Here is a 27,733-nt window from a genome sequence, read left to right on the forward strand (position 1 = left end):
GTGCATGGGTACGGTCGGACAGTCCCCGAATTCTTTTGTAGGGGGGCCGTATTAAGGCAGGCTGTGTGGGTGTAGTACAGATGTCCATCCGTTGTTCAAGGTAAGAAAAGTATGGCTGCTTTTTTTCACAAAACAGCCCCACACTTGTTTCCAGGTTGTATGTGGTATTGCAGCTCCACCCAATTCATAGCAATGGAGCTGAGCTGCAATACCAGACACGATTCCTGGATTACGGCGCTGTCTTTGGATGCAGAAACACACAGAAACTACATTTTCACGTCGAAATTCTCCATGTGGATTCTGGGCAAATTCCACATGAGAAAATCCACATCAAAAAGACGCTGATTTTTACGCAGATTTTAGGGTAAAATTTACGTGGAATTTTTTTTATATTGAATCCCGCCGTGTGAACAGAACCTTAGAGATCAGAAATGTTTTACAATTGTTAGCCGCTTCAAGGGGTTTTCTGATTCTGGTGTCATTGGTGGCCGTGGGGGGGGGACGAGGTGTGCTAAAACCAATACCATTCATACTCATCTCCCACTGAGCAATGCCTCCACGCCGCTGCTCCCCGCCGCTCCAGTCCTCTGTATACATCAACAGCAGCGGTCATGTGGGTTGTTTACCCATCTGGCCGCTGCAGCCATTAGAGACTGGCAAAATTAGTCAATTGTTGGGAGTGCCGAGAATGGGAACCAGGGCAACCAGCTGTTCAGTCTTGGCCCTACATTCTCGGAGGGGTTCTGCATATTTGCACAACCCCTTTAAGAATCATTCAAGAAAAATACATGTGAGGGCACACTTGTGTCTGGGCTCTGGTGTCATTTTTATCACTTGCGTCTGTCCTTGGAAGCAAACAATGAAAATACCAAAAGCTGAGATGCAAAATAATCCTTTTTGACTTTAATGCGGTCCGTCCAACTTTCGTCATACAGACTGAAATGTTTCCAAACAAAATAGTGCAAACCAGGATCGGCTACTACATCTGTGCCGGAGGCTACTCTTAGCTCTCTGTACAATGGCTGAGAAGTTTGACAACTAACAACCGCTTTCCTTAACCAGAAATGTGCTCACTGCAGTTGTCACTGCCCTTCCCCCACTCCTCTTGGCAGCTTACAAAAGAACATTCTTCAGCAGGGGGTGATAGGAAAAATCTCCAGGGTTTGATATGAAACCTACATATGTTGGGAGGGGCATTCACAAGCAATGACAATACAGATCCATCATACGACTCAACTCGTGATGAAACATGAGCATTTATTCTTCACTGAATCCTACACAGCAATAGTTTCCAGTTTTCCCATAAAAACATATAAAACATACAAAATATCAGCATCAGCTACAAAGAACTATAAATATTCTCTTTAAATTATAGGAAAGGCAATATAACTAGAAAATATACTCTTAAGAAAAGTCCCCAAGGGTGGAACCGGCCGGTTGGAGGACACTCTCGTGCTCTGGAAGACAGTCTTACCCATCAAAGAGTATTGGAAGACAGTCTCTCTGGGATGGAAGACGTCTCAAGTATTGCATATGTCTATAAGTTTTCAGTTTGTTATTAGGGCCTCAATAAATAATCCAATGTATAGATACCAAGCCGTACTGCTGATGGTGGAATGAGGTCTTCAGACTGATGGAAGGTGCTCCATCGGACAAGTCTAACTCCTGCTGATAGAACGATTGTCTTCAGACCAGTGGAAGATGCTCCATTGGACAAGCCTTGAAATCTTATACATTCATTACAAGCAACTGAGAATTTCTCATGTGGGACAATACAAAACTCTTACCCGTACTGTCCGTCGGAAACAAGATACAGAAATATCCTCTGTGTTTTCCCAGTAGTGTTTTTTTGGTCATCTCACCACAAGATGACCTTAAAGGGATTGTCCAGTTTAGAGAACCCATTTTTATAACTCTATTAGTGATTTCTGAGTAATGGAAGGAGGTTCTCTACTTGAAATCCTCATGTTGACTAGAATGAAGATTGGTGATAAAGAACGTCTCTGTCCTATGTTACACAGATACATCAATGATATGATTTCTGCCCTAGCCAGTTAGATTGAAGTGATGCGTTGGTAACTCCAAAACCGTGGTGGTTAACCCTTTCCAATCCAATTTGTATCTTGGTTTTCCTAGGGGCTTACTCTTTTTCTGCTGTTATACAATGGCGCTATATGCTGGCTAAAGCCAGTACTGCATGAGGTGACACACTGGATAGACTCCGACAGCAGAGAGGCTGGTAGTATACAGTAAGAGAACCCCGACGGATGTCTTCCAACATCGGAGCTGTACAGCCTTAAATCATAATGTCTTCACAGGTCAGACAGTGGATTGGAAAGGGTTAATGCTGGAGATGGAATTAATATGATTGCTTAGACTAAAACAAAAATAATGTTGTCCACACAATGTATATTAATGTCCGTAGCGCAAGCAACAAGCTCATCAAGCTAATGGCTTTTATATGCAAGTTGTACTAAAAGAGACATGGATCAAGGATTGTAAGAATATAGCCATACCTGGGTAGACATTGTACAGGAAAAGCAGAGTAGAAAGAAGGGGCAATGAAGGAGCAAATGTATCATAGAATGGTAGAGTTGGGACCTCCAGGGTCATCGGGTCCAACCCCCTGTTCAGCGCAGGATTCACTACATCATCCCAGACAGATATTTGTCCAGCCTTTGTTTGAACACTTCCATTGAAGGAGAACTCCCCACCTCCCATGGTAACCTGTTCCACTCATTGATCACCCTCACTGTCTAATATCTAATCTGTGTCTCCTCCCTTTCAGTTTCATCCCATTGCTTCTAGTCTTTCCTTGTACAGATGAGAATAGGGCTGATCCCTCTGCACTGTGACGGCCCTTCAGATATTTGTAGACAGCTATTAAGTCTCCTCTCAGCCTTCTCTTCTGCAAGCTAAACATTCCCAGATCCTTTAACCGTTCCTCATAGGACATGATCTGCAGACCGCTCACCATCTTGGTAACTCTTCTCTGAACTTGCTCCAGTTTGTCTATGTCTTGTTTAAAGTTAGGTGCCCAGAACTGGACCCAGTATTCCAGATGAGGTCTGACTAAGGAAGAGTAGAGGGGGATAATGACCTCATGGGATCTAAACTCTATGCTTCTCTTAATACATCCCAGAATTGTGTTTGCCTTTTATAGGTAAATGACCTATTATATAAACACATAAAAATATTTTTTAAGAGCTTTTGTGATTTTGTTTTACATTTTTAATCACAATTTATATATTTTTTTAAATCCTACAATCCTGCATTTTTCACACTGACCACAGAGCCTAGTACTAGTCTGTCACTTCCTGATCTGTGGAGAAAGCTTGGCAGCCGTCGCTCACTAACATCACAGGCAGGATTACACTGAGAGGGGACACCTGAATGTAGATAACACAGGAAAACACTGTCTGGTCTTGATTATTAATCATAATAAATGGTGATCCAGTCCCTTTAAAGAAGCATTTCTAAATCAGCTTGTTAGGTCATCAACCAGAGGAGATGGCCTTTTAGGTTTAGTATTTACTAATGGGGATCTGATGTCTGAGGTTAAGGTGGAAGAGAATTTGGATTCCGGCAACCACCAATGTTTATGCTTTAACATATGAACAGACTTTGAGAAATCTTTTACTACAACGAAAGTATTGGATTTTAGAAAGACTGACTAAAAGGATATGGGGGGAGTATAAAAAAATAGATTAACAGGGTAAAATAAAACCACAGGAGTTAATGCCCCGTGGGCACTATTAAAAAATGACCATCTTAAAAGCAACTAAATGTTGTCAAACAAACTAGTGAAAGGTAAAAAAGAAACCACTGTGGTTCACTAGAGAAGTAATATACGGAAGAAATATAGCATGCAGTGGCCATGTTTGGTATTACAAGCAAAGTTTTTATTCATTTCAATGGGAACCTGGCCTGCAATACCTAGCCTGGCCACTACAGTGGAAACAGAGCTGTCTGCTTCCTGTCAAAATCAGCTCAGTGCAAGAGAGCATCGGCCCCCTGCAAACAAGTGATGGACCCCCACTGATCTACTATTGATGATCTATACTGTGGATAGGCCATCAGTAGTTTACAACTGGACAACCCCTTTAAACATATATTTATAGTGTTGGTTGTATTCCATTACAGATATACATTATATTAATGCTTGTCATACTGTACACAACCCTAAACCGGTCCCAAGTGTCTAGGCATAGGATCATTCAATATGGCCACAAATGGGTGAACCACATCTAATGGTTCATGATGTTCCACTATGTGCCCTTAACAGTGGTGTAGCCCGGAGCTTCTGGGTCCACATATAAAATATGTACCAGGGCACACCGCAGCCAACCTTTAGCCCCCATGGCACCATAGATTGAGTGTGATTGCAACTGGTCCTGTATCATCTCCCCCTTTCCAGAGCATCCCATTCCCCGGACTCCCCAGATCGATGCAGTCATTGTAACACGCTTATATTAAAGAGTCTGAGGCAGCAGTGCTATGTAAGTGATAATGTAGCAGTCACGGGCAGTGTACTACCTAAATTCAAGATAAACTGGTCCCTGGCCTAAGTCTCTTAGTCCATGGTATAAGAAATTGACATCTGCCATGTTTGGATTGTTCGATTCTTGCAGAAGATTCACATTCACTCAAAGGCATTTATTACGGTTCCTTAAGATATTCTTCCAAGTTGCTCGGCAATTCCCATCAGACTCTTAATGTTTCCGAGGTAGCGCTGAGTCAGTTGGGGCAGTATTAAAGAATCAGTACCGTATTCATGATTAACAGCGTGTTGATTGCACTATGTAGCTAGACCTTTAGTATCTTCTCCCATATCAAGACTAAAGGCTGCAGACAGCATGTCGAACTGCAGGGGCCATAAAGTGCTTGTCAGACCTAATGGTGTAGTGTTAACAATGGAGGACATGGTTTCCACATATTACTCAGGCACATTAGGTTAAAGCAATAACGTCTTCAACTTTGTACATTAAAGACTTGCTAACCATACGAATCACATGTGCCCTTCTCATCTGCCTATGGACCGTGCAGGAGTGGCTAATAGGACTGAGCCATTAGAGGCCCTCACTGGAAACTGGTGAACATCTAAGATATCTTTGTACTGAAGCTCTGGCGTTACCATTCGAACACAACGCATCCGAACTTCGGGAGGGAGATCATTTCGAACAGGCCAACCTAAGATCTTCTCTTGTCCGAATTGGAAGGGCTTAATTGCTTCTTCCTTAATTTGTTCTGCTCCTACAGGTTCTGAACCCTCAATACAAAGTTTAGCCAAGAATTGTCTCCTTTCCTTCAACTTTCTGACCTCATTGTCCATCTTTGCCCTCCCAAAATGTTCCACCTTATTCCAGAAGGTGCGGTTAAAGTGAGAGTAGAGGTACCAGTCTAGAGCACTCCATGCCCTAAGTCTCTGGATGTCTTCACGGTACAATGTTCTTGAGGTCTCCCGGCTGTTCATTTTGAAGGTCACTACATCATCGAGGTTCCAACACAACTCTTCTTTCAGGAGAATCATCGATTCGTCAAAGTGTTCGGCTAGAAGAACCAAGTTAAACGTGTCTTCCACCGCTCGGATCCCAGCGTTTGCGTAAGTTTCCGTAAATGGAGCATCAGAGTTAAATCCAAGATCGAACCATAATGGGTTACGGGCGTAGTGGTTGGATCTCTCACCTTGTCGGTAGTAATGTGAAGGGTGAGAAATAAATGCTTTGAAGTTAGGTGCCTTCTTGAATGCAGATGACACAACGCGGTAATAGGAAAAAGACGACTCGGCCATGGTGGCTGGGTCCCGAAGAATGGTGAAGTAGAAGGTGTCTGGAGGCATCACTTTCCGAACCTGTGAAGTAAATGAACTGAATGTTAAACAGAATCTAGAAAAAACAGGGTAATAAGAAATTGCAATGCCCCAGTGCGAAATTTAATTGCCCTGCCACCCCCAGAGCATTTACAGCACCTGCTCCATATGAAACAGGGTAAAAGTGAGTCATGGCAAAATAATAGAACTGCCTGTGGGGTATGATACTTGATCATCATGAGACTAGGGTGTACTACAAGCTGCCCAAAGAGCTACACTGTGCCGCCATATATGCCAATGAAGATACACGACTGTATATTGCCATGTGTGTCGCAATATACAGACAAGCCTCCAAATGTCATCCAGACCTCCAAATAAATGAAGACCCTTGACGCAACCTCTTAATAAATTCAGACCTTCAACCAGACCCCAAAGTTAGCCCAAGCTGTAAGCCAGTTCCCAAAATTAATGCAGACCACAGACCAAACCCCAAAATTAATTAAAATCTGGGAACAGACTCAAAATATAAAATCAGATGATTGTAACCGCAGTCAATATAAGCCCGTCCAGTCCCGGGACAGAACATTGTCCTGAAACCGAAGGGTCACTTTATTACATTTGTCTCATTCGGCATCACCTCTAAGCGCCAGATGAACATCCGTGCCAGCGCCAAGCTATAATATACCCCAGAATCAGATGTACATCATAGTAAATGTGAGGAGCTGCACCTGGCCACGCCCACTAACTCTAGGCTCCACCTAAGGAGGCGGACCCGGTGTAAAACTGCAAAGAGTTGTACCAAAAATTGCTGCTTTTGAATTCCAGTAATTTGGAGTACAAACAATAATAAATATGTTCCAATAGTCTCAAATGCTGGAGTGTACAGAAGGGAGAAGTACAGGGGGTGCACAAAAATATGGAAACACTGTATGAAATGCACGCCTTAAATTACATGGGATTATAAATCATATTTCAATAAGACATATGGTAATATGACGCAGATGCTGCCGGGTAGACGTGAACATCTGCCTGAGCAACAAGGCTCCATTGGTCAAGGTTTGAGCCACTCCGCTGCTGTTACCAGCTCGCTCTTAACACCACCCAGAGCAGGGCAAGAGGTGAAGTAAATACAAATTTGGCAGGAAAGCTCTCAGCCAAGCAACTCAGTGCTGATGATTAAAGCCCACGCATTTCGTACAGTGTTTTCATATTTTTGTCCACCCCTGTATATTACAATGTATAGGTGAATGTAGTACAGGGACTTCTGAGATCTGAGCGGACATTAGACAAAAAATGAGCTAAATGTGGAAATATACAAAAACTGGTATTTTCTCTTATTTGAAGGTTTTGCCCAGCAGGCACAACGCCGCCCTTTACAATAATACAGTCACTATTAAGTGAATTCTTTACTGACGTATGTTTCACTCATTTTGCAGTTTCCGGTGTTCTCCTGGTACCCGCTGGTACCGCAGATAAGTCCTGCCCTGTAATTTGGAAATATTTATTACACTTGCAGAAAATATGCGATAAACACGTATGTAGGGGTAGCTGAGGATCAGAGACCTAGCAAATACTTGTAATGCCAGCCGGCTGCCTGTAAAGCCAATCTAGTAAATACCTAGCAAAAAGGATTTAGTTAACGAGTCAGGCTGTTCTTCCACGAGACTGGAAGACATGTAGTTAGTACTATAGTACAGTGGACCACGCGCCTCTCTCACCCACAGTCAGTGGTCAAGAAGTAAAGGTCCCCATACAGCTTCAACAACTGTCGTACAAACCGTCATTCATGCGACACTTGTTTCCACCGGCTCCCCCACATACATGAAGCGCTCCCCCACATACATGAAGCGCTCCCCCACACACATGAAGAGCTCCCCCACACGCATGAAGGGTTCTCCTACACACATGAACGGCTCCGCCACACACATGAAGGGTTCTCCTACACACATGAAGAGCTCCCCCACACACATGAAGGGTTCTCCTACACACATGAAGGGCTCCCCCACACATATGAAGAGCTCCCCCACACACATGAAGGGTTCTCCTACACACATGAAGGGCTCCGCCACACACATGAACGGCTCCGCCATACACATGAAGGGCTCCCCCACACATATGAAGAGCTCCCCCACACACATGAACGGCTCCACCACACACATGAAGGGTTCTCCTACACACATGAACGGCTCCCCCACACATATGAAGAGCTCCCCCACACACATGAACGGCTCCCCCACACACATGAAGAGCTCCCCTACACACATGAACGGCTCCCCTACACACATGAACGGCTCTGCCACACACATGAAGGGCTCCCCCACACACATGAAGCGCTCCCCTACACACATGAAGAGCTCCCCCACATACATAAACGGCTCTCTCACACACATGAACGGCTCCCCCACACACATGAAGGGTTTTCCTACACACATGAACGGCTCCCCCACACACATGAAGGGTTCTCCTACACATATGAACGGCTCCCCCACACACATGAAGTACTCCCCGACACACATAAAGGGCTCCCCGACACACAAAAAGGGCTCCCCCACACACATAAAGGGCTCCCCCACACACTTGAAGGGCTCCCCGACACACATGAAGCGCTCCCCGACACACATAAAGGGCTTCCCCACACACATGAAGGGCCCCCCCCACATGAAGGGTTCCCCCCCACAAATGAAGGGCTCCCCCACACACATGAACGGCTCCTCCACACACATGAGCGGCTCTCCCACACACATGAAGGCCCCCCCGACATACACGAAGGTTCGGCTCGGTGGAGCGTTCATGCACTTAGGTAGGTAAGTCACAGCCAGACAATTCTGGTGGATGCTTATCTTACGGGGAACAAAAGGGTCGGGCGTTGAAATTTGACATCCCCAACTCCTCTTCCCCCGACATCATCTGTTGAGGGAAAGCTGAACATCCACATTAGAGAGTTCTCCGGCCCCGCTGCTATCTGTAGGTTCAGGCAGCTACACTCCTCTAGACCACATACTGGTTATAAGGCCTTAGAGGGTCTAGTTGTTACCTATAGATGACCTATCCCTGGGAAATAGTACTACTAATAGTAGACCGGTGAGGACCCACCATCCAGGATCCACCCTGATCAGCTGTTCACAAGGCTGGTTTGCTCCTACAATTACCGATAGCTGATTTCTGCAGGAAGTAGACAGCTCTGTTTCCACTGCAGTGGTCAAGCTTGGTATTGTAGGTCAAGTTTGCATTCATTTCAATAGGAACTTGGCCTGCAATACCAAGCCTGGCCACTGCACTGTGAACAGAGCTATCTGTTTCCTACAGAAATCAGCTCAGTACACAAGTGCACCAGCCCAGAGAACAGTTGATTGGCAGGGTCCTGAATGACAGACCCCTGCTGACCTACTACTGATGGCCTATTCTATGGATAGGCCATCAGTCGTTTATAACTGGACAACTAATTCCAGACTAATTTGAATTGATAAAACTACAGCAGTAATGCTTGTAATGCCAGTAAGCTGCAACTAAAGGTGTTGTGAGTAGGGGGAAAAAGCTTGTTAGTGACCGGAAATCCCCGCTCCGTGAATCTATTGATGGCAGCCTATCACAAGGCTTGTTACCTCGGGGTAATTGAAGCGCATATGATGGCACATGATGTCATAGTGCGGCCGGGAGGAAGCATTGTATCCCTTCACTCTATACGAATGGAAAGAACTTGGATAGTTGAATTGATACTTGTAAGGCAGGGCGAAGAATAAACCGTTCCGTTCGCCATAACGATGCAGAAGGTTCAGTATGGTGCTCCCCGCTGTCTTGTGCGTCTTCAGAAACATGATATGACGTCTTGGGCGGCAGGTCCGGTAGGAAGGCTGAGGCTCCACAGTCATAAGGCGCAGCTGAGATATTTGGTGGGACCTGAGGATACAGAAAGGCCGATTTAAATGACCTAATAATTCACCAATCAGAAGATTTTGTAGAGGGGACATAAATATTCTATTATTTCTACTTCCTACAGAAGTCCCTGCAGGGTCTGTACCGCGGTGAGAATAAGGTCTAACTCGAGCTTTAGATGGGGCCAGCTGCATTGTCATGTTGTGGAAGGCTGATGGTGGCCCTCCAGTTGGTGAAAAGGCCAGGTATATTACAATTTGCTCCCTTTAACATATTCTGTGTACATACATTGCTTATCCTGCACTGCTCCTGAGTTACATCCTGTGTTATACTCCAGAGCTGCACTCACTATTCTGCTGGTGGAGTCACTGTGTACATACATTACTTATCCTGTACTGCTCCTGAGTTACATCCTGTATTATACTCCAGAGCTGGACTCACTATTCTGCTGGTGGAGTCACTGTGTACATACATTACTTATCCTGCACTGCTCCTGAGTTACATCCTGTATTATACTCCAGAGCTGGACTCACTATTCTGCTGGTGGAGTCACTGTGTACATACATTACTTATCCTGCACTGCTCCTGAGTTACATCCTGTATTATACTCCAGAGCTGCACTCACTATTCTGCTGGTGGAGTCACTGCATACGTACATTACTTATCCTGTACTGACCCTGAGTTACATCCTGTATTATACTCCAGAGCTGCACTCAATATTCTGCTGCTGGAGTCATACTTATCCTGTACTGATCCTGTGTTATACTCCGAAGCTGTATTTACAATTCTGCTGGTTGTTATTGGAAACAGTCATTAAGCTTGCTGTCAGACATGCGATCCAATAGCATAGATGAGCTCCTGTAATGTGTGGGGGCTGTTTGTTCAGTGAATGGAGGAGATGCAGTCGGAGATTGTTCTGGCCGCCCGCCTTCAGTCCCAGTAAACAGGCAGTTGCTCATAGATTCAGCGCCTCCTGTTTACACAACAGTCAATCAAGATTTAGTTCTGCTAAAAACTAGCATCTCCAACAAGCCAGTGATTTGTCGCTCAGTGCCCTGTAGGCGCCGTGTACATTGAGGACTATTGCCCAAATTCACTGTTTCCAATCATACTTCAGGTGATAATCATCCCGTGTATATGTAACTGATCTCTCCCGTGTCTCCTATGTCTCTCACAGGTCTTTTTTCTCCTGACATCTGTCTTCCCTGTGTTCCCTCCACTACCTTCTATGTCTTCCCTGCCTCCTATGTTATCCCTACCTTCTATGTCTCCCCTGTCTCCTGTGCCTCCCCTGTGTCTTGCTTCTCCCCTGTCTTCTATGTCTGCTCTATTACCTATGTTTTCTCTGCCACCTATTTCTACCATCTCTTATGTCTCCCTGCCACTCATTTCATCTTTGCATCCTTGGTCTCCCCTGCCTCCTATCTATCCTTTATGTCTCCCCTGCCTTCTTTGTCTCTCTGCCTCCTATTTCATCTCTGCATCCTTGGTCTCCCCTGCCTCCCATGTCTTCCCTGCCTCCTATGTCTCCCCTGCCTCCTATGTCTTCCCTGCCTCCTATGTTATCCCTACCTTCTATGTCTCCCCTGTGTCTTTTTTCTCCCCTGTCTTCTATGTCTGCTCTATTACCTATGTTTTCTCTGCCACCTATTTCTACCATCTCTTATGTCTCCCCTGCCTCCTATCGATCCTTTATGTCTCCCCTGCCTCCTATGTCTCCCCTGCCTCCTATGTCACCCCTGCCTCCTGTGTCTTCCCTGCCTCCTGTGTCTTCCATGCCTCCTGTGTCTACTCTGTCAATTATGTTTTCTCTGCCACAATTTCTCCCCAGCTTTTTATGTATCCCCTACCTCCTACGTTTCCCCGGCCTTATGTGTCTCCTCTATCTCTGCTACCTATTTATCCCCTGTCTCCCCTTTCTCTTATGTCTACCCTGTCTCCTATTCCCCTTGCCTCCTATGTCTCCCCAGCATTTTGTGTCTCCTCTATTTCTGCTACCTATTTGTCCCCTTTCTCTTATGTCTCCCCTGCCTCCCATATCTTCCTTGCCACCTTTGTCTCCCCTGCCTCCTATGTCTTCCCTTGCTCTTATGTCTCCTCCTGCCTCCTATCTACCCTTTATGTCCCCCTTACGTTCTACATCTCCCCTGCCATCTTCATCTCTCCTGTCTCCCCTGCTACCTTTGGCTCCCCTGCGTCCTGTTTCTTCTCTGCATTCTTGGTCTCCCCTACCTCCTATGTCCCCCCTGCCACTTTCATCTCTCCTGTCTCTCCTGCTACCTTCGGCTCCCCTGCGTCCTGTTTCTTCTTTGCATCCTTGGTCTCCCCTGCCTCCTAGGTCTTCCCTGGCACCTTCATCTCCCCTGCGTTCTCTATCTCCCCTGCTACCTTCATCTCTCCTGCCTCCTACGTCTCCCCTGCTACCTTCAGCTCCCCTGCATCCTGTTTCTTCTCTGCATCTTTGGTCTCCCCACCTCCTGTGTCTACCCTGCCATCTTCATCTCTCCTTTCTCCCATGTCTCCCCTGCTACCTTCAGCTCCCCTGCGTCCTGTTTCTTCTCTGCATCCTTGGTCTCCCTTGCCTCCTAGGTCTTCCCTGGCACCTTCATATCCCCTGCATTCTCTATCTCCCCTGGCACCTTCATCTCTCTTGCCTCCTACGTCTCCTCTGCTACCTTCGGCTCCCCTGCGTCCTGTTTCTTCTCTGCATCCTTGGTCTCCCCTACCTCCCATGTCTCCCCTGCCACCTTCATCTTTCCTGTCTCCCCTGCTACCTTTGGCTCCCCTGCTTCTCGTTTCTTCTCTGCATCCATGGTCTCCCCTGCCTCATATGTCTTCCTTACCACCTTCGTCTATTTCTTCTCTGCCTCCTATGTCTCCCCTGCGTTCTTTGTCTCCCCTGTCTCTTCTGAGACTGTCTCCCAGTGCTGTGTGGGGGGGGGACGTGAGGTGACACGGAGTCTTCTGGATAAGTACCGTCACTTATTACTATTTATTGACCTGCTGCCTTATAAATGACTGAGGAATAAACAAGATGCAACGGCCATAAACAAGAGACCATTCCCACCATCCATGGAAATGTCCTCCTCACTCTTGTATGTTTATGGACATTTCTCCCAGACGGGTATGAATGCCAAACATTTAGGAAATACTTTAATCCTGGGAAGCTTGAGAAGCCGCGGTCCCACGGGGAAGCCTCCTCAGAGACGCTCAATGAGAAGGGAGAGCCGTACGTTCCAGCTGCGAAGACGTTATGAAGGACATTTAGAGCGGTGTTCTCCAACCTGCGCCCCATCATGCCTGACACCTTCTGCTTTTTGTCATCACTTATAATCCCTTCCATGGAAGGAGGACAGCAGTTCTCTCAGTATAACTAGCAGCTTTCTTCAGCCTTCCAGACTTCTTTGTGTTTCATTCATCATTTTTAAGATCTCTGCTTGCTCTCAGGGAATTGAAACATTCTTGTTTTGCAGTTGGAAAACCTTTTTATGTTTGTTCAGCTGAAAGGTTGATGCAAGGAAAAAATGTAGGTAAGAGCTAACAGTCCGGGGTTCAGGACAGGGGCGAAGACTGCCTAAGCTGAAACAGTAATGGGTAAGAACAGGTGTAACGGGGCACTAAGTTTTCAGACAACTTCTGCTCATCTACTGGCTTGTGTTGGTTTCATCATTTCTGTAATATACTTACATTAAAAATGTTGCTGCTTTACCACTGTAAATCATGTTTGAAGTGTTTGCCACTTGGGGTCTCCCTTCCGGCTTCTCTGCAATCCACTCCCTGCCGTTAGGTACAGATCTTCTGTAGTAACAAAGACACATGAAAGTTTCCATAGTAACAAGGGGAGGAATTATCTTCACTGGCAGCTCCCATACACTCACAGGCTGCCTCCCTGCTGATTGGACCAGAGACAGTGTAATGCAACATGGGAAGTAAGGGCAAGGAAGTCAGGACAGTGAACTACTGGCAGAATGCTAGACTTGCTACAATCCCCCTTCCTGATACTGGGTTGCAAACAGCAGAGAAATAGAAAAATGGGGAAGACCACCTGAAAATTAGAACTTACAGACATGAAACAGGGTGCAAACAGCAGCAAATGAGCGGGGAAAGACAACCTGGGGGATTGTAGAAAACCCGTTGAAGACTCAGATATGTTTTAAAGCCAGTAGATGAAGAATGTTTCCATCCACTTACAGCAAGCAGAAATGTTTCATATTCTGAGGAACTGAAACATAAAGGAGCATATTGATGTAGCATTGAGCTGCAGTACCAGACACGGCCCATGGGCAGGAGTGGTGCTGTTTTACAGACATAAAAACAGATCCTTCCTTCTAATCTGGTACAACCCATTGAAGTGATTTATGGTAGAACTGGATTATGTAGTTTAGATGATCACTCACCTCTTCGGGAAGTGGATCCCCAGAATCTGTATAGTAAATCCGATGGCCATTAGAACAACGAGGCCAAAACCCAGGAATTGTATCCTGCAGACGTGGCTGAGCCGCATTCTCCTGTAGGGAAGATAACAAATCATGTCAGCTATCAGTGGGAGATCAACGCCGGGTGACACATCAACCCCAGATCACCATGGACACCCAGACACTATGGGTGAGCATACTCTTGGGAAGCGACATCACAACTTCTGTCCGTCTACTGTTGGATCCCACTCGGGTTCCTCCTCGGTTGACCCTAAACCCCTTCGTGATCAGCATATTTTGTGCCATAAGGATCGAACGGTATTTATCGTTGCATTGCAAGAGCCATAACTTGCTGATATAGCGTATGAGGGCTTGTTATGTTGGGGGGGGGGGGGGGGGGTTGTATTCTCTAATGGCCCCACTCAGAACATTTATTACATATTTTGGGGGAAAGATGGAAAAAAATCCCCCAGAAACTCCACCATTGTTTTTAGGGTTTTATGTTTACAGCGTTCACCATTTCGTAAAAATACCCTGATGACTTTCTTATCTGATCGGCAGATTACCGAGATAACGAGTTTATAGAGAGTTTAGTATTTTGTACTACTTTAGCACAAAAAGTCCAAGTTTTAAAAGAAAAACAACTGACTTTGCATCGACTTGAAGATGTGATTGTTAAGATTGCTAGGATAGTACACTGCATTACTTAGGTAGTGCGTTCTACTATGTCTATGACGGAAACCTATTAGACTCTGCAAGAGGCTGGGTCTAATAGGCTGTGTTACACAGCAGACATGGAGGTCTTTGTCAGGCTTCTAGCTGCCATGGGAACCCATTGGTACCTTGCAATTGAACTGTAGGGTGCTCATGGGGGACAGAAGGAGCCCCCTCCCTGTCATCTGCTTACATGCTGCAGTAGCTCTTGATTGTGGCATTTAAGGAGTTAAACAGGATCTGAGGTTTCTCCATTCCTGCCTGTTAGAGCAGCAGCCCGGCTGTCAGTAGTCAGTTAGGCCACCGCCTTAATAAGATGAATGTGACAGTGTAAAGCTTATTAGTGAGGTCAGTAAAAAGGTGGCCACTAAAGGGTTAAAGTGACCCTCTAATTTTGGGGCAAGATTCTGCCCCAGAGCAGGAGAGGGAGGAGGGACCTTTCCGGCAGTTGTTCTCTGCCGCCCCTCCAGTCCGCCGGTTCCAGGTCTTATTTTCAGCCGTGCTCTGCGCTCTGGTTGGCCAGTGCTGATCATGTGAGCAGCCCTGACCAATACAGAGCAGGTATAATGCGTGGGTAGTCTAACACACTACCAATGCACTATGGGGGTTAGGTAGTCGGAAGATGGGATCCAAAACGGGTGGAGGGACGGCAGAGAAGAACAACCGCTGGGATGTATCCCCCTCCAGACAGAATTGCGTCCTGAAACTAGAAGGTCGCTTTAAAGGGGGAGAAAGGAAGTCCACCGATCGCCAGAAGGGGGGTCCTTTGTCCCGCTATATTCCTGGCAAGGAATGGCGCAGCAGCGCACATGCTCGCGCCTCGCAGAAACACCAGCACATACTGTACTTACAAGCGAATGAAACCGCGATCTACGGAGATGTGCCCCAAAGTATGATAGAGGTTGATTAAAGCGACCGTCCGGCCTGGACAAAGATGGCCGCCCCTCTTCTCTGACTACTGACGCACACTGTGTATTAGCGTACATCATTAGGCCGGATTTACTAAGGCGAGTGCGATATCGCTTCAAGACACTCGACCAATGTCGCCCTCTGAACCCCGTGGTTTTGCCTGTGAGTGCGATGCATTTTGTGAGAGAAACGCATCGCGGTACGCACGGGAAAACCGCACGTTGTGTCAATAAGAAACGTAAAAAATCACATCGCAGTCGCACGGAACGCACATGTGCCACGTGACCTGTTAACTCGCCCGTAGAAAATGACGGAATTATAGATAAATAGGCCGTGCCGCAGTTTCTGTATCTCAGAGCATCGCAGCGAGAGATGAACCGCACGTGTAAACTGACCCCCTCACAATTAAGGCTTCTATTTTCGTGCGCCTTTTGTGCGTCCTACAATACAACAGACACAAGAAAGTCGCACGCGGAAATATGGCCTCAGGGCTCATTCACACAGGCAGTTCCTCCGGTCCGTGAAATATGTCGTGTTTTCACGGACCGAATCTTCGCATATTTACTACGTATTGCTTTTTTTTTGCGCATATTTATTGTGTTTTTCACACGCACAACTAAAAGGCCCCATAGATTTCTCGTGCCTTCATGTGTAATACGCAGCGAATACACACGTATCCCGCATACTCACGGCGTATTTACCGTCCCAACGCCTTTAATGGGCAATTTCGGAATGGAATACGAACAAAAATAGGGCATGCTGCGGTTTTTTTCCTCACACACACATCCGAATACCCAACTGCAAGTCAACGGGGCTCCAGCGCTCTCGCAAGTGCGCAAATACTCGAATGAAGCCTTAGCCTACCGATGCCTGCTCTGCACAACGCGTATCAGGTAGTCGGAGAAGGCGTGCGGCCATCTTTGTCTCCCAGGCTGGAGGGTCACGTTAAGGAGAACCCGTCACCCAGTTCTTACGATGCAGTCCTCTATAGACCTTTAACGGCGCCGCTGATAACATTTCCTCATCGCTAACTACTTCTGTAATCCGCGCCGCGGTGCCGTTACAATCTGCTGGTGACGTTTTCAAACGCTGCATTGTAGCACCGGGCTGCCCCTGTTCTTGGTTGGCATGCTTTCTCTTCAGCTCTCCATTAGGGCTCATGCCCACGGCGTATGTGTAAAACGCTGTGGGTCTCCAGCGGCGTTTTACGCATTACCGCCCATACGCTCTGCTGGCAGAGACCGCGTATGAGGAGAGTATGGCAGTGCGCATGCCCGCGAATCACGTGTCATGGACATGCGCAATGTGATTTTCTTTTTTTTTTTTCAAACTCAGTGCCCTGTTCAGAGTGGCGCTGCATATGGAAACGCTGCCTATACGCAATGTATTGTGTATGGACGGCGTATACGACGCCCACTGAAGGGCTGCGTACGATAAGCAGAAAAATAGAGCATGCTGTGTGCATGCAAGAATGAAAGTCCATTGACTAGGACTGCCTCCATTCACCACGTATCATGCGTACGAGCAACGCATGCGCGATACATGGTGAGGACACGGTCGTGGACATGAGCCCTAACTTGCTGAGACCTCAGCGGTGCCCTTTGAGGATCATTACCCGCAGTCATCTGACCTCAGACAGCGGGACTAACTATCCTAAAGGCGCATGCGTGGTACCCCGCTGAAGTTAGAGCTGGTACAGGAGAGCCGAGGTGTGCGGGGTCTGCTACGGCAGCCGCGTGGGGTTACAGCGAACAAGAGAAATCAGCATGCCAACCCAGAACAGGGCATGCTGGCGCGGCGCGGCGGGATAAATCTGACTCTTTAGAATATGGCGCGGGAAAACTTCAAAAGCAGGTTGTAAAGGTATCAGCATGGAGTACAGAACTAATTAGTGATTAGGAAACCTCATCAGCAGCGCAGGTTTATACAGGACTGGGTGACACCTCCATTTACGCTGTATTTACATAAAAGTAGACTCTTCCATAAATGTGGCGCGGGCGTCCTTATCCTCCGTCTCTTCTGCGGCCTCCGCTGTCCTTCCCTGCACATTCCCCTTCTCCCAGCTCACGCTTTTACAGCTGAGTATGGATTAGACAGCTGCAAATGTTTGTCATTTTTGTTAATTCCCCCCCAAAAATGAGCTAATATTTGGAAGGAAGCGCTCCGAGGGCCCATCTGTGAGGCGGTGGGGAGGGTGGCCCCCACCGGATGACACAGCAGTCGTCCCCATGGTTGGGAGTCCGCAGCTGAAGGGAGGGGCAGCTCTTAACGAGGTGACTTAGGATGGAGCCGGTTACTCATTGACCAGTTTAATTGCAGAGTGACATGCAGTATGCGGCCGGCTCGTAATATTATATATTAGCCCCCCCTCCGCACTATGTAGAACATCAGTCTTCCTCAAGAACAACCTCTTGTCCCTTTCTCAAGTGTTCTTTTCATCGTCTGAGCCTTTTGTAACAAGGAACCAGTTTCGTCAGGGGGAGAACTTTTAAGAAGTGCTTTCTCCTGGAAAATGAGCGTCTTTGTAGCGCGGCCGCCCTTTCTAAGTGCCGCTTGCGTAGAGACATTTTAATTAGATTGCCTAACAAGGGGCTAATTGAAAGTCTGAGGGAGCCATTACCCGGCGGCGTTCTTGTCTGCATTAAAAAGCGTAACAAAAAACGCATTTTGAGAAACGCACGGGCGTTTTAAATCAAAGTTAATCCGTCTCAGGGATGTAAAACGCGTGTTTTTATATCCGTTTTTTAAATACATTTTTGGTGTGTTTTTTCGTAACAAGGACAAAACTGAAAACGCCAACTTCACGCGGGTGTATTTGCGCGTATTTTCAATACGCAAAGGATAGAACTTATTGATTTCAATGACTTTGTTCATTTGCGCAGATTTTTCCTGCACATTTCAGTCACGCAAAAAAAAAAAAACGCAGCGCGCTCTATTTTCCTTCGCATTTGCACATCAAAATTCCCCATAGAACTCTATGGGGATGCGCAAAAGCGTGCAAAATACGCTAGGAGATGCGTTAAACACTGTGTGATTGCGCAGGGAAAAAAAACACACTTAGAACTCATTACGACGAATTAGCCATTTGAATCTTTGCGGATTCTTTTTACTGCGCGCAAATGTGCATGGCTTGCTGATAACGTACAGTAAGATACGCTGATGTGTGCACAAAAAAAGCAATATTCGTTCTGCAAAAACGCTACGCTTGTGCGCGTGCAAACGCGCCTATGTACATGTGAATCCGGCCTAAAGGTCCTTTCACACGGAACGGAATATTCTGAAACGGCGTTGTGGAATATGCCGTAACGGAATTCTGCACCGAAATCCACGCGGCCAACTGATTTTGATGCGGAATTGCTTGATGGATTCGGCTATTTTCAATTCAGCACCCAAATGTGCACGTTAGCAGGAGGGATTTGGGGGCTGAATATTGCGCAGGAAGGTGTATCACGCAGAGCTGTTGCCGAATATACCGGCCTGTGTGAAAGGTCCCTGAAGCGCTGGTTGTGGCGAGCAGCTGGACTGGTATTTGTAGTGATGAGTCCAGGTGTAATCAGCTGGGCTTACCTGCATTATGCAGGGGACATCCGCCGCATGTAATTTCCGACCCCTCTCCGTGAGTTTCTGCATCAAGAAGTCGTGTCACGTGGATTCTGTCTATTGACATGCAGATCCGTGGCAAGAATTGTGGAAGAAGGCAGCGGGTTTGGCCGTTCTTTTTGAGGTGGAATTCATGTGGAACATTCTGCAGTGAATTCCACCTTGCGGACATACCCTTAGGGTGCTATTCACGGGCGCCATTAATGCTTGTGTAACAGCCCTAATTGTTGGGTCAGCCCAGAAAATGTGAGCGCTCGAGTAATAGCGTCCTTAGAGCCAATCTCCAGTGGAATTCACAAAATATGATCTGACCCTTGGGCAAACACAGACAACTAGGCACCTGTGCGAAACAGCGTAGTAGCCCCTTCCACCAACATACTTGTAACCTACACCTTATGTCTTACATAAATGGCTATAAAAATAGTTTTCCCTTATCACTCTTAAAAATGGGCAAATTGTGTTCATTTTCCCTGCAACCATAAACAACATCCTTGGTGGTCTAAAGCAGTGAGGGAGTAAATGCTAACATATCCACTGGTCTATCATAACGAGAGGGTCAAGAATAACATATACGGTGGGCTAGGGTAGTGAAATGTTTGATCAAAACATCCCTGGTGGTCTAGGGAAAGAAAATGATTTATAATATCTTTGGTGGTCTAGGACAGTGAAGGTGTAAATGATAACATGCCTACTGAACTATCACAGTGAAGCGGTTAACAATAAAATCTATGGTGGACTAGGGTAGTGAAAAGTTTATTAACATCCCTGGTGATCTAGGTTTTGGAAGGTATAAATCATAGTATCCATGATGGACTATAAAAAAGAGGTGCATGATTACATCTTTGGTGGGCTAGGGTAGTGAATGTTTCGACAATAATATCCCTGGTGGTCTAGGGCAGAGAGGATGTAAATGATAATGTCCCTACTAGACTATCACAGTGAAGGTGTCAAGAATAACACCTATGTTTGTCTAGAATACTGAAAGATTGGACAATACCAACCCTAGTGGTCTAGGGCAGTAAAGTATTAAAAAAATGTCCCTGTTGGTCTAGGGTAGTGAGGGTGTAAATGATAACATCACTGCTGGACTATCACAGTAAAAAAAAATCACAGAGGCAGAGGGAACTAATTTATAAATGCCCTAATCACAGAAGATCCCTAAAACAATAATTCTTTAATAATATACGTTAAAAATATATACATTTTTTTGATTCTAATATCCAAAAATTATATTTCATCATCTTGTATTTCCGATGTTACTCTTAAACCAAGGTTGTTAACATTTAGGTGGTCTACGAATTTGTTAAAGGAGCTTGTATCATCGGTCCATAGGATGAGCATGTCATCAATGTATCTTAACCACAACAAAATCTTATCTGTCCATGGATGGTTGGCCTCAGAAAATACCAGTTTTTCCTCCCACCAGCCCAGGTACAGATTGGCATAGGTGGGGGCACACGGGGTCCCCATCGCTGTACCCCTGAGCTGGTGGAAGTACTGGCCGTTGAACAGAAAGAAGTTGTGTGTAAGTATAAATCTCAACAACTTGGACACAAAGATATTCTGCTCCTCGAGTTGTGCCCCTCGCTGTGGAAGGTAGAATTCCACTGCCTGGATCCCCTCTTCATGGGGGATTGAACTATATAAGGCCTCCACGTCGAGACTTGCCAAGCGTACGTCTACCTGGAGTCCATCCAGATGTCTGAGGACATCCATGGTATCCCTCACATACGAGGGGAGAGATATTATGAAGTCTCTTAGGATTTTATCAAGGTACACGCTTGCATTCTGTGTAACGGAGCCAATACCTGAAACAATAGGGCGACCTTTTAACGGATTTAATCCTTTGTGGACTTTGGGCAGGGCATAAAACGTCGCAATCCGAGGGTGACGAGGTGACATACATTTATCCTCTTTGTCGTCAATGACCTTTGCTCGTAGACCATCCATTAGAATACGTTCCAGTGTCCTCTGAAAGGAGATTGATGGATCATATCCTAGAATGTTAGAGGTGTTTTATCCCCCAACAGGTCTTTACACATTGTCACATAATCTGTCCGATTCAAGATGACAATGTTACCCCCCTTATCGGAGGATTTTATAATGATATCTGGATCAGATTCAAGTGAGTTCAAGGCTCGCAATTGGGGAGCGGACATGTTCGATTGTTTTGAGACTCTAGGGGGATGTTTTTCTAGTTCTGCCAATACCAACTTTTCAAACACAAGAGCTGGGCATTACATGGTAAACAATAATTGGGGGCTCTGAAGTGCAGGGATCCAATATCAGGGATCAACATGGGAGAGGGGCAGTCCAGAGTATGCGCATGGCTAATTATACTCCCACTCACGGTTGGCGGGTTGTAACGAGCTGGGTGGGACTAGACAAGGCTATGGGCTTTATAACATGAGACAGCCTCAGACACAATCAGACAGCCACCTACCCACCATCAGAGCAGGAGGCTATATCACTCTCTATCTACAATTAGCCTAACCAGTGAATCGCTCTCTTTCTCAGTACTGATGCTCAGTCTAGACAGCTTATCTACATGGCCATGGTTGTTTGACCCAGGCTTTAGCTAGCTTTGTTATCAAGTAATTTGGACGGTCTGCAGCTGCAGATTGAGCTTTAGGGGTATTGCTCCCTTTCTTAAGCACTGAGATCCTAGCTGGGATAGCCTGACAACTGTGTCACTATTCTAACGTCTATCTGGTGGCATCATCAAGCCACTTAGACTAAGTGGTGGCATCATCAGGCCACTCAGACTAACGTCAGGCCAGCTAGAGGTGGTCTACATTATTCCAACCTTGGACGAATTGTCTCCCTATGACACTGTTATCTGTCATATGGGGAGCTCTAATTGTAACAATTGAGCATTATCTTATAGTATACCCTCGGGGGGGGGGGGCAATCTCGAGGTCCTAAACTCAACGTTTACCAACACTAAGAGATGATAGGCACTAATTCAGACCATAATTAATCATCTTAATGTTATAAGTCATATGTCTGCTGATACGGATAGACCTGTGAACGATCTTTTACATCTGACCACCCGGTTCTTGAAAAGTCGTGGGTCCAACTAAAATGCATTGAACCTTGAACGAACTATGTACTCTGAATGAATTAGAACCTTGAATGAACTATGAACTTTGGATGAATTATAAATACGCCTATTTGGGGTCTCTTTTTTCTCAACTTAGTAAATCTCTACTAGAGGAGATCATCTCAATTCACTAGGGCCTAACATATCGGCTCATCTATCTAGGCGACCTTCGTATAAGATTAGAGAGCGCCTTAGCCAGAGTGCCAAGGAAATTAAAGGGAAACTGAGGAAGTTGGTGTAATATAGCATACTGACCTCTAACTATAAAACTCAAATACCCCAGATCTATATTGGACTCAACCTGAGTTACTGGCGGCCCTCTGATCTTACACTCCTATAACACTGTGACGTCTATGAGCACTTGTGTCTCGTCCATTGTCTATTTTTTGTTTATGTTTTGTCCCCATTACTTGGAGACTGTCTTGAGCCCAATGTTTTTTTAACGTATATTAATAAAGAATTATTGTTTTAGGGATCTTCTGTGATTAGGACTACCACAGTAAAAGTTTCAATAATAACATCTATGGTGGGCTAGGGTAGTGAGAGGTTTGTTGATATCATGCCTGGTGGCTGAGGTAAGTAAAGCTAATAACATCCCTAGTGGTCTAGGCCAGTGCAGGTGTAAATGATAGCATGCATACTGGACTATAACAGTGAAGTGGTTAACAATAACATCTATGGTGGACTAGGGTAGTGAAAGGTTTGATAACATTCCTGGTGGTCTAGGTTAGTAAAGATGTAAATCATAATAGCCATGATGCACTATCACAGTTAAGGAGTGAATGATAACATCTTGTGGGCTAGGGTAGTGAATGGTTGGAAAATAACATCCCTGGAGGTCTAGGGCAGTAAACGTTAATGAAAACTTCCCTGGTGGTCTAAGGCACTGAGGCTGTAAATGATAACATCCCTGCTGGACTATCACAGTGAAGGTGTCAAAAATAATATCTATGGTGGTCTAGATTTGCGAAAGGTAGGACAATAACATCCCATGTGGTCAAGGGCAGTAAAGCTGTTAATGAAAGCATCCCTGGTAGTCTAGGGCAGTGAAGGTGTAAATGATACCATTCCTGATGGAGTATCACAAAAAAGGGTTAAGAATTACATCTATGGTGGGCTAGGGTAGTGAAAGGTTTGTTGTATTATCCCTGCTGATTGAGGGACGTAAAGCTTAATAATAACAACCTTAGTGGTCTAGGGCAGTGACGATGTAAACAATAACACCCCTGCTGATTACAGTGAAGGGGTTAATAAAAACTTTTCTAGTGGGCTAAGGTAGTGAAAAGATTTATGATAACTTCACTAGTAGTCTAAGGTAGTAAAATGCTTAATGATAACATCCCTGGTTGTCTAGGGCAGTTCAACAAAAGGGGTTTACCCCCTGTAAAGAGGGTAACTACCTGTACAGAAAGCCGTAGTACATTTTTTAAAAAGGTATCTATTTCCCCTATATTGGAAGATATTAGAATCACCCTGTAGCTTTAACCCACTAACCACCAAGAATATTATTCATTAGACCCTAGACCACCAGGGATATTACTCATTAAACAAACACTGTGCCTAATATTTATTAAACTCTAGCTGACTAAGGATTATATTAACTGCTGGACCCCCAAATATAATTCATTAACTCAATGAATTCCACGGATATTATTATTAATCTCTATATCAGCACAAAATATAGTCAATTACCCTCTAACCACCAGGGATATTATTGGGCATATTATTTATTAATGTTTAGCTAACCAGATATATTATTAATATTATTAATTTCAATAGCATCAAATATATTATTCAATAACCCACTAGACACCAGGGATAATATTTATTAACCCTTAGACCAAAAGACACATTTTTTTATTTACCCACTAACCATCAGGGGTATTATTTATTAACCCCTAAACTACCAGAGACATTACTCATTAATCCACTAAACACTGGGCATATTATTCATTAACCTCTAGTTGCCCAGAGATTAGATTAGCTGTTAGACCACCACATATATTATTCATGAGCCCACTAAATCCAAGGGATATTATTAATCTCTATATCACCAAATATATATTTCAATAACCGGCTCACCACCAAGGATATTATTTATTAGCCCCTAGACCACCAGAGATATTACTCATTAATCTACTAAACACCGGGCATATTATTAATTGACCTCTAGCTGACCAGGAACATTACTACTAATCTCTACATCATCAAACATAGTATTTAGTAACCCACTAGACACCCGGGATATTATTTATGAATCGCATTGGACAATTGAGGGATGGTATTTTTTTAAATACCAGGAATATTAATAACCTGCTAGACACCAGGGAAATGTGCTAAGAAGCAGAATCACTGAACACAGTATTTATTAGATGATTGAACAACTCGGGATTTTATTAATAACAGTAGGCCCTCACACTTATAAATATCATTAAAGTCATCACTGCAGCTATGTAAATAATATTGAGCCACTAGACCACCAGGAATGGTCAATGGGAAGGCCCACTGTGACTGCAGAAACAGTAGACCACCAGGGATGGATTCTGGCCAAATAATTAAATTGACCATGGCAGATGCACAATAAAACACAATGACCCACATCAGGGAATGTCATGAGTGATTCAGTGACCAGGTCACCACAGACTGGAAACTAAATCTGTATTATACAGCGGGGTCAGATACACTAGGGGGAAGTAGTCATTTGTATTTGATTACAGTAGTTACTTCAAAATAGTTCTGGTATCACACAATAGATTTTTTAAGAAACTAAATATGCCCCAACAGGGACCATATTATGGAGTGCAGAGGTGTCCTTCACCCTACTAAACCATGCTCTTCTAGTCATGGGACCGTATTGTGATGTCTAGAGCTATACCCCCAAGCCTACACAACCATGTTCTCTTAACCACAGGACCATATTGTAGGGTCTGGAAGTATCTAGCAACCTTCAGAACCATGCCTGCCTACTCACGACACAATGGTGTATGTCCATCACCCTACACAACCATGCTCTTCCAGTCTTAGTATTTTATTTGGCCTTCATACTATTTATACACTTGGAGATACAGCACATCTATGTACTATTATATAAAAAGTAACTGATCTATAGCCATAAGAAACAAATAAATGGTCCATGGAGCTGGCAGGTCACCGACTAGTCCACCACTCACCCCAGTCAATACACTGACCTGTCTAAAAATATGCAGTGGCCCTCCAGGCAAGTGGCCTCTGATCCCGGCTCAGCACTTTCTATCTCATGATTATTACACAAACTTGTAATTGACTCCAGATGTGGAAGAGAGGACATGTGTGCTCAGAAACACGAGCCGTATATAAGTAATATATATATATATACAGCCGAGAAGTTATAATATATAATACACTGCAGATAATACACAAGGTGTAACGTATACACAAGTTACACCGTAAATACATAATGTGTCATCTCTACATTGTGAACTGCATTAACTACTACACCGTACTGATATCTATCAAGTGCTGTGAAATAAGTTGGCGCTATACAAATGAATATTATCTATCTCATATCTCTCTAATCTATCTATTTCATATCTATCTATCTATCTATCTATCTCATATCTATCTATCTATCTATCTATCTATCTATCTATCTATCTATCTATCTCATATCTATCTATCTATCTATCTATCACATATCTATCTATCTATCTATCTCATATCTATCTATCTATCTATCTCATATCTATCTATCTCATATCTATCTATCTTCTATCTATCTCTATCTCTCATATCTATCTTTCTATCTATCTATCTATCTATCTATCTATCTATCTATCTATCTATCAATCTATCTATCTATCTATCTATCACATATCCATCTATCTATGGCATATCTATCTATCTCAGGCTGTCTCTCTAATACCTCCCCTCTGTCTCTCCGTGCTTAGGTGGCACTCACCTGTCTGGGTGCAGTCGTGGAGGTGTCTCTTGTCCTTAGTTTATGGAGTTCTCTGTCGTCCTCCTCTCTCTCCCTCTTCTCTTCCTAGTTGCAGTCTGTCTCTTTCTTTTGTTCCTCATTTATCTCTGCTCTTTGTCTCTGCCTTGATGATGATGATGATGATGATGGGGCCTCTGTCCTCTTTGATGCATAGTCTCCTGCCTGTCTCAAAACTTTCTGTCTGCTCTGCTTGCCCTATATCTCAGCCTCTTCCCTCCTAGTCTCTGCTCTTCATAGTTGACTTCACACTCCCTCTCTCCCTCCCCTGCTGCCTCTGTCCCTCTCTATCCCTGTTCTCTCCCTCCACCCTGTGCCTCTGATTTTCCGTCCCTCCGTCTTCCTTTCTCCTTCTACCCTTCTTTCTTCTCCATCTGTTCTCCTCTTCTCCTCCTTCTAGTTTTCCTAACTCTCTCCTGCCTGCCTCTGTCTAGTTGGAGCCCTCCCTCCTCGCCCTCTCATTTTGTCTCCCCCTCCTTCCTCTCCCCTTCTCCTTTCTTCATCTCTTCTTACTTCTCCATCTGTCCTCTGAATTCTTTCCTAACAAAAGTGCTATTTAGCGATCCTGCTGTTATTCACCAGGAGGAGGAGGAAGAGGAGGGAGGTCCAGGGAAGAGAGAAAGAGGAGAGTGTGCTGTCTGGATGGGGAAATCGCATTCCCTGGACACAGGAAACTTCCTGACTCCTTATTCAACCTGAGGACAGAGACAAAAGTCAAGAAAGGAGGGGAGGCAGGGCAGAAGAAGAGTCCTGGGCACTTCTGTAGGCTATGCCGCAGGTATTTGTGACCCTCGAAGAATATTTCTGGCCATCACAAACTCTTCTGCATAGACTTCAAGGTGGCAGACCATCTACGTAGGACGACTGCCGTTACTTAGTATCCACCATCCATCTGGAAATGTACTGACCTCACGCTATGGATTGCAATAAAACTTTTATTCATACCATTAAAACCCACTATAATACATATATTAGGCTATGAAATACATATATAGTATCCTGCGGCAGGAGTTGGGGGGTAATGTATCATTTTAAGAGATACAAATAGCACCAATTATCCTGCCCTTGTTACTCCCTATCAATCCCACCACTCATGTAGCATTGATTCACATATGATGATTCAACACCGTAGCTCTTGTCCCGGGCCCCGGGGCCATGAGCTGCGCCTGTGCTTGGAGGCCTGCCATGCATTTACCACTTTCAACCTGTGAGAAAATTCCAAACTTCCTTCATTGTAACCCCTTCTCTGCCCCAGCACTGTTGATAGTCGCATTATTAACTCTTCAGGTAACGTCATAAAATGTCTATGAACGCCTCACTTACCAGAAGCTTATATA

At 45.0% G+C, this 27,733-nt stretch overlaps 1 protein-coding gene across 2 annotated transcripts; it reads right to left on the reverse strand.

Annotated features, from left to right (window-relative positions):
- Positions 1-1,237: 1,237 nt before the first annotated feature.
- On the reverse strand, positions 1,238-26,928 carry GAL3ST4 (galactose-3-O-sulfotransferase 4). Of its 2 annotated transcripts, XM_066593780.1 has the most exons (5): positions 26,361-26,927; positions 14,080-14,190; positions 13,370-13,480; positions 9,412-9,706; positions 1,238-5,851 (listed from the first exon to the last, which is right to left on the reverse strand). In XM_066593780.1, the coding sequence occupies exons 2-5, from the start codon at positions 14,184-14,186 to the stop codon at positions 5,024-5,026; spliced, it is 1,341 nt and encodes a 446-aa protein (XP_066449877.1). In that variant the 5' UTR covers positions 14,187-14,190; positions 26,361-26,927; the 3' UTR covers positions 1,238-5,023. The 2 variants fall into 2 exon arrangements, with proteins under 2 accessions (XP_066449877.1, XP_066449878.1); XM_066593781.1 differs by lacking the exon at positions 13,370-13,480 and having other exon boundaries at positions 26,361-26,928.
- Positions 26,929-27,733: the final 805 nt, after the last annotated feature.

This window comes from Eleutherodactylus coqui, chromosome 2, assembly GCF_035609145.1.
Source record: "Eleutherodactylus coqui strain aEleCoq1 chromosome 2, aEleCoq1.hap1, whole genome shotgun sequence".
Classification (NCBI taxonomy): domain Eukaryota; kingdom Metazoa; phylum Chordata; class Amphibia; order Anura; family Eleutherodactylidae; genus Eleutherodactylus; species Eleutherodactylus coqui.